The 10,914-nt window shown below is 47.3% G+C and overlaps 1 protein-coding gene across 1 annotated transcript; it reads left to right on the forward strand.

Moving 5' to 3' along the window:
* The first annotated feature begins 51 nt into the window (after nucleotides 1-51).
* Nucleotides 52-10,512, forward strand: PSMD13 (proteasome 26S subunit, non-ATPase 13). The gene is made up of 13 exons (XM_067747703.1): nucleotides 52-242; nucleotides 1,888-1,966; nucleotides 3,812-3,846; nucleotides 3,930-3,985; nucleotides 4,217-4,260; nucleotides 4,446-4,532; nucleotides 5,488-5,659; nucleotides 6,644-6,723; nucleotides 6,804-6,929; nucleotides 8,470-8,532; nucleotides 9,121-9,201; nucleotides 9,385-9,501; nucleotides 10,069-10,512. The coding sequence occupies exons 1-13, from the start codon at nucleotides 148-150 to the stop codon at nucleotides 10,162-10,164; spliced, it is 1,131 nt and encodes a 376-aa protein (XP_067603804.1). The 5' UTR covers nucleotides 52-147; the 3' UTR covers nucleotides 10,165-10,512.
* Nucleotides 10,513-10,914: the final 402 nt, after the last annotated feature.

Genomic DNA, 10,914 nt, shown 5'->3' on the forward strand with positions numbered 1-10,914 from the left:
GACAACCAGGAGCGCCCCACGTCGCGTATGGCGTTCCCGGCCTGCCCCGCGCGACGCGGCGCCGGAAGTGAGTGAGCATTTCTGGCAGCCCTACCCCGCGGCCTGGCCGTCCCCGCAGTACCGCTGTGCAGGCGTCTTCCTCCCGTCATGAAGGACGTACCCGGCTTCTTACAGCAGAGCCAGAGCTCCGGTCCCGGCCAGGCCGCCGTGTGGCACCGTCTGGAGGAGCTCTACACTAAGAAGTGAGCCCCGAGCCAAGGGGACCCGGGCGTTCTGGGATGGGAGAGCGACACGGAGTGGGTACGGGGGAGGCCCGGGACCTTGATGGACTGAGGGCGCTCAGACCCGTGTGGAGAGAGTGGGGACAGGCTAGACCGAGGAGGTGCGCTGAGGACCCCGGAAGGCAGGGCCGACGAGGGAGGGGGTGACATCCCACAAGGACCGAGGAGGAGAGCCATAGGCTGGGTTTTGGGATCTAGGGTTCACTGCCTTCCAGACCGAGGGGCTGTGACTGAGGCTTCGAAACTCCCCTTCCTTCTGGTCTTACGAAAACGGTTCAGGGCTCTGATTTTACCTCTTGATTCCAGTCAAACAAGCAAAACGCCCTTTCGGGGTCAGGCTGCCATACATTTTGTATAACAGATACCGGTGTCTTGTACTTAGCTTTGTCATAGTGGCACTGTAGCTACAGTTATGTTTCTCGGCAGTCTGGAGCAGATAAACCAGAGGCCAGTGCAGTTTATTTTTTTTCCCCCTGTTGATTCTGCCTCAGGTTACACGGTGGGGTGCAACCACTTCTCCCCTCTCCCATGGCCCATACTTTTTATTGCATTTCATGTTGGGCTTTGTGCCCCTAGAGAGGTCTCAGTTTTGCTTAGAAACGGTGAATTTCAGAACAATTAAATTATCAGTTGCTGAGCAATAACCTCTTTTTAAATGAATCGAATGAGTTGCTGGCATTGGTTTAGTGATGTTCCATAGAAAAATACACCTCTTGTAATACCTCCCTGTTAACAACCCTGGCTTTTAGCATAGTGCCTCTCACTTGGATATTCAGTATGTGTTGGTTTTTTTGTTTTTGTTTTTGTTTTTGTGGTACGCGGGCTTATCACTGTTGTGGCCTCTCCTGTTGCGGAGCACAGGCTCCGGACGCACAGGCTCAGCGGCCACGGCTCACGGGCCCAGCCGCTCCGCGGCACGTGGGATCTTCCCGGACCGGGGCACGAACCCGTGTCCCCTGCATCGTCAGGCGGACTCCCAACCACTGCACCACCGGGGAAGCCCTCAGTATGTGTTTTGATGATGTTCAGCAGCCTTCTGCTATTAGCAATTTTTGAGAGAAAATTCTTAGTTTTTGGCAAATAGTTGCATGTGTAGCACTTTGTATTTTTCAGAGCATTTTATCTGCACTCTTAGAAATTAGCCTTTGGTTTCAAGTGTGCTATGTCATTGTTCTAGAGGCTTTCTGTATTAGCTCATTCAGTCCTTCATCCCGTTTAAAGATGAGGAAGCTGAAGCTCAGTTTAAGCTCCTTCCCTGAGATACTCAGCTAATAGGTAGAAGAGCCAGGAGTTCAAATTAGGTATGTGTGATTCCAGAGTTCTTGTTTCCAGTCAAGCCTCTCAACGCTTTGAGGTAGTCTGGAAAGGTGTTCTCCATTCATAGCTGAGGAAACTGAGTCTTAGAGAGGTTAAGTGATCTCAGGGTGACATAACCACTGAGTGGCAGAGCCAGGGAAAGAACTCAGCTTTAAAACACATCCGCTTTAGCGTTCTTGTATTACACAGTAGAGACTGGTTAGTATTTGTTATTTGATAGGACCATCAAGGGTGAAGATGTCTGTGACTGACGCTAGGTTATAGGTCTTAAGAGCCCTGTGTTTTTCAGGTTGTGGCATCAGCTGACACTTCAGGTGCTTGACTTTGTGCAGGACCCGTGCTTTGCCCAAGGAGATGGTCTCATTAAGGTAAATGATTGCCATGCTAGGTCAGAGTATAGAAATGTGTTCCAGTACTTTCTAAAATACTAGGTGGGCTTGACAGTACTGATATCTATAACAGTGAGCCTGTTCAGCCACCACTTTGTGTCAGGTGCCGTTTGTTCTGAGTGCTTTACACATTTACTCATTCACCTGTAACAGCATTGGGAGATAAGTACTACTGCTGTCCTATTTCTGTCCTGTTTTTTTTTTTTATGTAGAGGCTTGCCATAGATCACAGCTAATAAGTGACAGAAGAGGATTCAAACACAGACATTCTGGCTCCTTCTAAAATCCCGACCTAAAATGCTCTCTCTTAGCATGCTCCTGAATCTTATTGTTTATAGATTTTTTTATTTTAATTTATTTGGCTGTGCTGGGTTTTAGTTGGGGCATGAGGGATCTTCGTTGCCACGTGTGAGATCTAGTTGCAGCATGCGGGCTCTTAGTTGTGGCATTCGGGATCTAGCTCCCTGACCAGTGTTCAAACCCGGGCCCCCTGCACTGGGGACGCGGAGTCTCAGCCACTGGACCACCAGGGAAGGTGGACAACTGTTATAACTGCCGTCACTCCTCTTCCCTCTCCCCCACTGACGCTGCTTGTTTGCCCGAACGCTTTGTCCTGGGCAGTGTGGAGGATGTGCTTCACTGGGGGACAGGAGGCTTGGAGGGGGAATGCTGCTTAGTATCATGCTGCCTCTGTAATAGAGCACTTCTAGAATTTTGTCAACAGAAAAATACACTCTCTGCCCCAGCCTTTCCCAGATCCCCTGACAAACCCACCCCACCCCAGATTTGTTCACTGGTAGCCTACTCTTTGAAGTCTTTCCTGACATCTCTCCTTGTTGTCTTTCTCTTGGATTCTGGATGAATCAGAGGAACTGATTCATGCATTGGAACTGCAAGCTAGTTCATAATGGTAGTTTGAATTATTTGCCCTGAATACATTACTTTAAATGTGCTCACAGTGAAGCTTACCACTTTGTTATTCCACCGTCTGGGCTTCTAAGATTTTCTTGTGGTTTATATCTACCAGTTTGACATTTTACAAGTTCAAAGGAACTTGTAACCGTCTGTAAGTCTGGAGATTTTGCTGGGCATGCTGTCTTCTGGAATATGTGGGAAAATGATAAATTAGAGCTGTCTTAATATTTGTTCCCTAAGGTTCTGTATCATCGTTATGGATAATTCATAATTGTTCGTCTCTCTTCTTTGGCTTCTTGTCTTTAAATCACTTTCTACTCATAGCAGAATATTTGCAACCTCTCTCATTGGCTGCTCCAGCTATGTGCTTTCTTCTTTGCTTTTTAACTCACAGTGTTGTCACTTATTTGTTTGCAAGTCTCTCTTCTCTACTAGGCCAGAAGCTCCTTAAAAGCTTAGTTTTTGTCTTGTACATTCTCTGTCTGTAGTGCCTAGCAAAGGGTCTGAGTAAGTGCTCAAATGTTTGCTGAATGGCTAAGCTATTTGATAATGGGGCGTAATTAGCCTGCCACCTTCTGACCTCTGTCAGGTTAGTGAACCTTTCAGACTGATAGTCTGTTTACTCAGCATACTTTGGAGGACGAATAGAGAAGTTGGTCTTCGGGAGATTCTCACGGGGTAGGGTTCTAATTCCCAAAGCCAGAAAAAAAAAAACAACAACATAGCTTTCTTCAGTAATTGATTGGTGATCATTTATGTGAACTTAATAAGCCCCAATATGGGTCTGCTGTCATTCAGCAAACATTTACGCAATGCCTGCTGCGTGCGGGCATCATGGTAGTGTCTGGAGTTTCGCTTTTGCCGAGTGAAAGACGTCCTGTAATTCCTCTCCATGTTTTGGCTCCACAGCTTTATGAAAACTTCATCAGTGAATTTGAGCACAGGTAAAACTCTTTTGTCAGTTTTTGTTTTTGAAAATGGATACGTTGATATTTGTTGACACTCAAAGATGTGGTTTTTATTTCAGGGTGAATCCTTTGTCCCTGGTAGAAATCATTCTTCATGTAGTTAGACAGATGACTGGTGAGTCTCACTTTGTTTCATAAAGGAATAGATCCTAATGGTAATTTAAATGATCTTGAAGTATAAGTTATTTGAACTTTTGCATTTCAGTAGAAAATGTAAAATTCTAAGTTTTGTATTTTACGGTCTAAACCTAAAGATTATCCCACCTAAAAATGTCCTGGTTGGTCGAAACTAATCTGTAAAGATACTCTGTTGGTGGTTCTTCTGACTTTGTTCTCTCTTTTCTAGATCCTAATGTGGCTCTTACTTTTCTGGAAAAGACTCGTGAGAAGGTAAATGTGAAGTTTGAGCCAGATCTTTTAAAATATGTTTGACTTATAGTTTGTGTCTGTGCTTACTGTTCACAACTCTAGAGACCAGTGTGTCTCTAGTCCTGCAGGTTAAATCAGTGTACAGATACCTTCCTTGTTAGTCTGCTGCCCACAGTTCTGAGGCTCCCTTGTTTCTGATTCTTTAGGTGAAAAGTAGCGATGAGGCAGTGATCCTGTGTAAAACCGCAATTGGAGCTCTAAAATTAAATATCGGGGACCTACAAGTTACAAAGGTGAGATTGCCGCAGTACAGATTATCGTTGTTTAAAGTTGTAGGGGGCAAAAATCCTATTTTTCTTCTTTATTTATTTTTAAATAATTTTAAATTACAAGAAAGTTGCAAAAATAGCAAAAGAACTCTCCTCTACCCTTACCTCAGACTCCCATTGTTGACATTTCACCACTTTGCCTTGTTGTTCTGTGTGTATGTGGTTTTTTTTTTTTTCTTTTCAAAACCACTTAAGAATAAGTTGTTGATATGATGCCTGTTGCCCTTAAACAGAGTTCTCCCCTGTGTGACCACAGCACGCCCATCCAGCAGGAGCCCACACAGCCTCCAGTGGTCCACAGCACATGGGTTCTCGCCATTCACCATTGACCCAGCCCTTTCTGCTTCCTAATTATCATTGTTGAAGATTCCTGTCTGTGTTTGTGCCTTTCTTACTTTCATTTTAGTGTAATTTTGGGGATAGGTGTGAATATGGATAGCAGACCAACTTCTGTGGTCAGTGCATCATACAGACACTCCCGACGCGCCATCCCTTCAACACGTGGCATTTTCAGCTGCTCAGCTCTTGCTGATCTGTGGAGATGAGATGGTGTCTCACTGAAAGTTTACTTTACATTTCTTGATTACTGATTACCACTCTGCTCACGTCTCCACTTCTATAAATGGCCCGTTTTATCTTTTCTTTTGCCCATTTTTTTGTGTTGCTTATCTTCTCTTGATTTTTAAGAGTTTTTTACTTAGCCTTGGTCATATTCCCCTATGGGTTGCATGTGCTTTAAATATCTTTTCATAGTCTATAGCTTGTCTTTGTTCTTTTTTCTGTGTTTTGGATGAACTGAAGTTTTCCATTTTAACGTAGTCAAATTAGTCATTTGTGGCTTTTGCTTTTCATCTTGTCATATGTTACTTGAAAAATGTTTCAAGTTACAAAGAAAGGCAATTTCACTTCCTGTGTGTAGGAAACAATTGAAGATGTTGAAGAAATGCTCAATAACCTCCCTGGGGTGACATCCGTTCACAGTCGTTTCTACGACCTCTCCAGTAAATACTATCAAACAATCGGAAACCATGCATCCTACTACAAAGATGCGCTGCGGTTTCTGGGCTGTGTTGACATCAAGGATCTGCCAGGTAACGTGGCCAGAAAGTCCATGTCACACGAGGAACTCACTCACACGTCATAGCAGCTGTGACATGCCTGAGGCAGCCAATCTCAGGAATTATTCAGATGTGTTCATTCCTTTTAGAAGAAAGTCCATGTGGTGGGAAGAGTTGTTTAAGCTTCGTTTCTGCATTGTATTTGTCTTCAGCGTTTAATTCAGGTGAAAATGAGGCTCGCACCTCGTAGCCCCTTTACTGCCCCTTCTCCAGGTCTCTGTGTTCTCTGAGTCAGAGGCCTCTGTGAGAAGGACAGTGATGCGGGTGCCTTAACCCCTCGCAGGATGGAGGGCACGGTGAGATCCCTGAACCTGGGACTCTTGTCGTAAAAACTGAAATGCTGGACCCAGGGGAATAAATTATGGAATTTTCAAGGGTTTGGGGGTGGAAAGAAAAGTGGCCAGTGACTTTTGGGAAAAGTGCAAAAGGAATATGTGTTTAGAAAAGAAATGTAGCCTATTTCAGCATATTTTAGATGTTTTCCACAATATACTGTTGAAGCTAAGGGGACCAGCAACTCCTAAAATTGTTAGTACAGTTTCAATTGCTGCATCTCAAGAAAAATATATTGGAAAAAGCAACTAATGTGTCAAGAGAATAAGGGAACAGAGTTCTAGTCAAAAGAAGCTAAATGTGATGGCTTGAAGGTAAATAAGAAGTGGTGCTGCTTCCCACGCAGGCGAGGGGATGAGGGGCACACCCGCCAGGCAGCAGACAGGCTGAAAACGTATAGTTCGGTGAAGATAAGCAATGAGTGCCTTTCCCACAAAAGCCATTTATGTGGTTCCAGGTATGATCTAAGTCAATCCAATACTTTACAAGAGATGGCTAATCATAGGGCTTTGTAATATAACCATTGCACAGAACAGTGTCTTTACATTTTATGTGAGACTCCTAAAGCCAAATGGGACTGATTCTCGTGCCTGGCGTGTAACCGGAGCTGTGTTGTTGCCGTAGTGTCTGAGCAGCAAGAGAGAGCTTTCACGCTGGGACTAGCAGGACTTCTTGGCGAGGGAGTTTTCAACTTTGGAGAGCTGGTAAGTGGGCCTGGGGTGCAGATCCCTGAACACAGGGGACACTGTGACTTTTTGTCAGCTGACCGTCTCCGTCCTCACAGCTCATGCACCCCGTGCTAGAGTCACTGAGGAACACTGACCGGCAGTGGCTGATTGACACCCTCTATGCCTTTAACAGCGGCAATGTAGAGCGATTCCAGACTCTGAAGACCGCCTGGGGCCAGCAGGTCAGTCACAGGCGGGGCTGGCGGAGTTCATCCGTGTGTCCGCTGTCTGTTGAGCGCCTTCCCTCTACACGCCACTTTGCTCTCATTGAGCAGGTGGTTCGGTCGCTGATTAGTTGCTGTGGTAACTCGGTTACTGTGGCAGTGCTCAGGGCCACAAGCAGAGAGAGCTTCCCCTGTGTTGGGTGGAGGGGGTGTGACCGAAAGCTTCCCCAAAGAAGGACTGCTCTGTGTGTGACCTTAGGAATGAGTAGGAATTAGCTAGTGACGAGTATGGAAGAGCATATGCCCAGCAGAGGGAGAGGAAGCTTTCCGCATGTTGGCAAAGTGAGACAGGGCGCGTGGGGCTAGAGCCCGTGAGTGACTAGAGAGTGGGGAGATCATGGGGTGGGGAGGGGACAGGAGCAGAGGTGCGGGGAGTGGGGGGAGAGGGGTCTGCATGGGGGAGGGGCCGGGGAGAGGGAAGGAGCCTGTGTTGAGTGGGAGTCAGTGAGGAGAGCACTTAACAAGGATTTGAAGTTTAACAGTAAGGTTATTCTTTTTAAATGAAATTATTAGAAGCAAATAATTACTAAAATGTTAATGGTGATAGGAATTATGGTTGTGTTATAGTCTTTGTACTTTTCTGGAACTTTCCATCTTCTCAAAGTTCAAGGTGAACTTGTAGGACTCACACATAAGGGCACAGAATAGATAACAATGGGCTGTGAAGAAAGCAGATGCAGCCAGCCTAACGAGGCCTGTGTGTTGGCGTCTCAGGAAGGTGTGCCACTCAGAAAGAAAGACGGCTGGCACGGAGATGTCAGGAAGAGTCGGAACTTGAGAGGTGCTTGCCAGCAGTATCTGTCCAGGCAGCAAGAGCTCGTTCAGGGGGAGGGGCCCTTTCTGAAGAGCTTGACTTGTCCATGGCTGTAGCAGAAGTGTCACTGTCAGGGCTGCCCGTGTCGGGGTCTGAGCTACTAAACGTCTGAGTCAAGGAAGCCGCTCTCCACGGTTTGGCTCTGTGCTCAGCAAATAGCCTTTAGACACAACTGCAAGGAGATTGTACAGGTTGTGCAGAAGGTGCATTCTGGTTCTCATGACAGTGCCACTTTTCGTGACAAATTAGTAACTTGCTCTTTCAGTTTAGAATAAGTCTCCAGAACTCCAGCGGTGTGTCCCTCAGAGGCCCCATTGACACCCAGCTGACTGAGCAGGCAGTGCACCCAGACCCGCTCAGGCGTCGGCTGTGCCCTCCCCGCCTTTCCTCGCGAGGAGCCCTCCTGCAGCACCTGCATACACCCTGTGGCCCTGCCCCCTGGTGTTGGTGACAGCAGCACAAATCCTACCTTGTAAACTCCTTGTCTTGGAAAATCCTTAGGCCTTCAACTAAGCACTCTTCTAATGATTTCCTGAGAAAAGTGAAGTTCAGATCCCTTGAAGCAAATGATGAGCCTCAGTGATCTAAAGTGTTTGGACCTGCCCAGTTTCTTTTTGTTCAGTTGACGGCTGTAGAAAGAATCTCAAAGCCAGGTCAGGTAACTGGTACCCTTTCGCTTTGCAGCCTGATTTAGCAGCCAGCGAGGCCCAGCTTCTGAGGAAAATCCAGTTGCTGTGTCTCATGGAGGTAAGCGAGGCCCCGCCCACTTCCAGGCCCTCGGGGCGCAGCCTGAGCTGGGCTGCTAGCTCTCCTGTCCCGCACCCTCTCCAGCACCTTTCCTCTTCCTCTGCCACCACTTGCTTTTTTAGTTTGTGTTTGGCTCTCAGCTTAGATGACGCCGCCTCCGAGAGGTATTCCCCGACCACCTGCGCTACGGGAGCTGCCACCTCATTGCACTTGCCGTTCTTTGCATGCTCATCCGGTTTCCCACACTAGAATTTAAGCTTCTTGAGAAAAGGGACTTTGTGTTTCTAGTTCCCCATGGAATCCCCAGCTCCAGGTACAGCCCTGGCACATGGCAGCCTCAAGTACTTGTTCAGGAAACGAATAGTGACTCTTGTAGAAAACTACCATAAAGCGTGCTTCACCTTCTTATCTAGGAATTGAAAGCTTAGTGAGATAAGATATATGACTAATATTAAGAAAGTTTTAGTATGTGTGGTACTGATAAGATCTGTATTTTCAGAGCAAGTATTGACAGACATATCCCTTATCAATCAGTTCTCTGACAATCTTTTTTTGGAAAAATAGTTAATAAACAAAAATTTTTTTCAGATGACTTTCACACGACCTGCCAATCACAGACAACTCACCTTTGAAGAAATTGCCGAAAGTGCTAAAGTCACCGTGAACGAGGTACAGAGTTCTTAGACTCGGGATGTGCAGCAGCAAAGCTGCTCCTCGGGGGCGGTCAGGACTCCTGTGTGAGATCACAGAAAGAAACTGCTCCTCGTTCCCCTCGTGTTTCACAGCTGGCGGGGTCCGCAGGTACGTGCGTGTTGGCACCAGGGTGTCTTACACGACCCCCTCTCTGCACAGGTGGAGTTGCTGGTGATGAAGGCCCTCTCGGTGGGGCTGGTGAAAGGCAGTATTGACGAGGTGGATAAGCGGGTTCACATGACCTGGGTGCAGCCCCGCGTGTTGGATTTGCAACAGGTGATGTGCTTGAAATACATAGTTCAGCTTTGCGGGTGTTTTGGGTTGTATCTGTGCTGCCTTTGTTTCATTTGGATGGAAGCCATTTAGGAAGAAAGCATTATTAGACAGGAGATTTCGGAGAATGAATTACTGCTCTAGGGACTAAGGGCTTTTCAAAGAACCTAACTGAATGCAAGCTTGAGATTTGAGCCCTGCATTTAAAGCGTATTGTGACAGCAGTGCTGGTTGTGCTGATGATGTCTTTTAATCTTTAATTTGGTGCTCCGATCAAATACTTTCCTGGTTCCGTGATTTGAGCTCATATCCATCTTATTTATATTTGCTGGAAATTTAATCCTGTGGCTTTCCTCTATTCTTGCCTGTTTTCTTTCATGCAAGTTTTTCCTCATGTCCTTCTGATAAGAATTGGCTGGGATAATCCCATCTCACACACCCCGCTTTCCCAGCTCTGATGTCCTTTTTATTAATGCTGCCCGAAAGGATTAGCTGGAAATTTAGGACTGCCCCGTCAGGTGCTGTGATTCCCAAGGGCCTTAACACACGTGTGTCCTGGTTTGCCCTCAGATCAAGGGGATGAAGGACCGCCTGGAGTTCTGGTGCACCGACGTGAAGAGCATGGAGATGCTGGTGGAACACCAGGCCCACGACATCCTCACCTAGTCTCCCCTGCCCTGACCTGTCTGGAGAGGTGTTTCACGGCTGATAAAACTGGCAGCTGAGAAGACCTGCCTTTAACTGGGGGTGGGGGTGGGATTCAGTTTGGAGTAGGGACTGTTGTTCTTGCTGTGAAGACTGTCACAGAGCACTGTCATCGATGGGGGTGCCCAGCCACAGGCAGACGCCTCCTTTGTGGCTGTCACCATAACCTGCAGTGGGGAGGAGCCGCCAGGCTGAGTGATGAGGTAGCAGGAGTGTGGGCCCCCCGCCCCCGGAGTCACAGGGGGTAGCCCTAGTGTGCAGGGGGCCCACTCCAGGGTTGGCCTCCATTACATCACCTGTGTGAACATGTTTTCCAGCGTGGTTTGAGAATGTTTCTATAACTAATGCCTTGCTCTGTCCTTTCCGTGGTTCTGTTTCCTTAGGCTTAGCGTCCAGGTCAAGCCTATGCCTAAAGTGATTAAAAAGCAGGAGATGGAACCTAGGGAGGGCTTGGTGGGGATTTGGCCTTGGTTTTCCTCACCCTCTGCTCTGAGGAAAGGGCATCCCTGCCCACACAGGGCACAGGGCAGAGCCAGAGCAGAGGGCGGTGGGCACAGCAGCCAAGGAAGCGAGTCCTGCCTTTATTGTTGCTCAGAGAGACGTGGTGTCTATTCCTTCTGACAGGTGTCTACCCCATTGCCACCTAGTTGGCAGCTTCTGTGGCCTCAGTGCCCGGGTGCTGACAGGAACCAGCCCGCAGACAGCCGGGTG

The sequence above is a fragment of the Pseudorca crassidens genome, chromosome 9 (assembly GCF_039906515.1).
Source record: "Pseudorca crassidens isolate mPseCra1 chromosome 9, mPseCra1.hap1, whole genome shotgun sequence".
Taxonomy (NCBI): Eukaryota; Metazoa; Chordata; class Mammalia; order Artiodactyla; family Delphinidae; genus Pseudorca; species Pseudorca crassidens.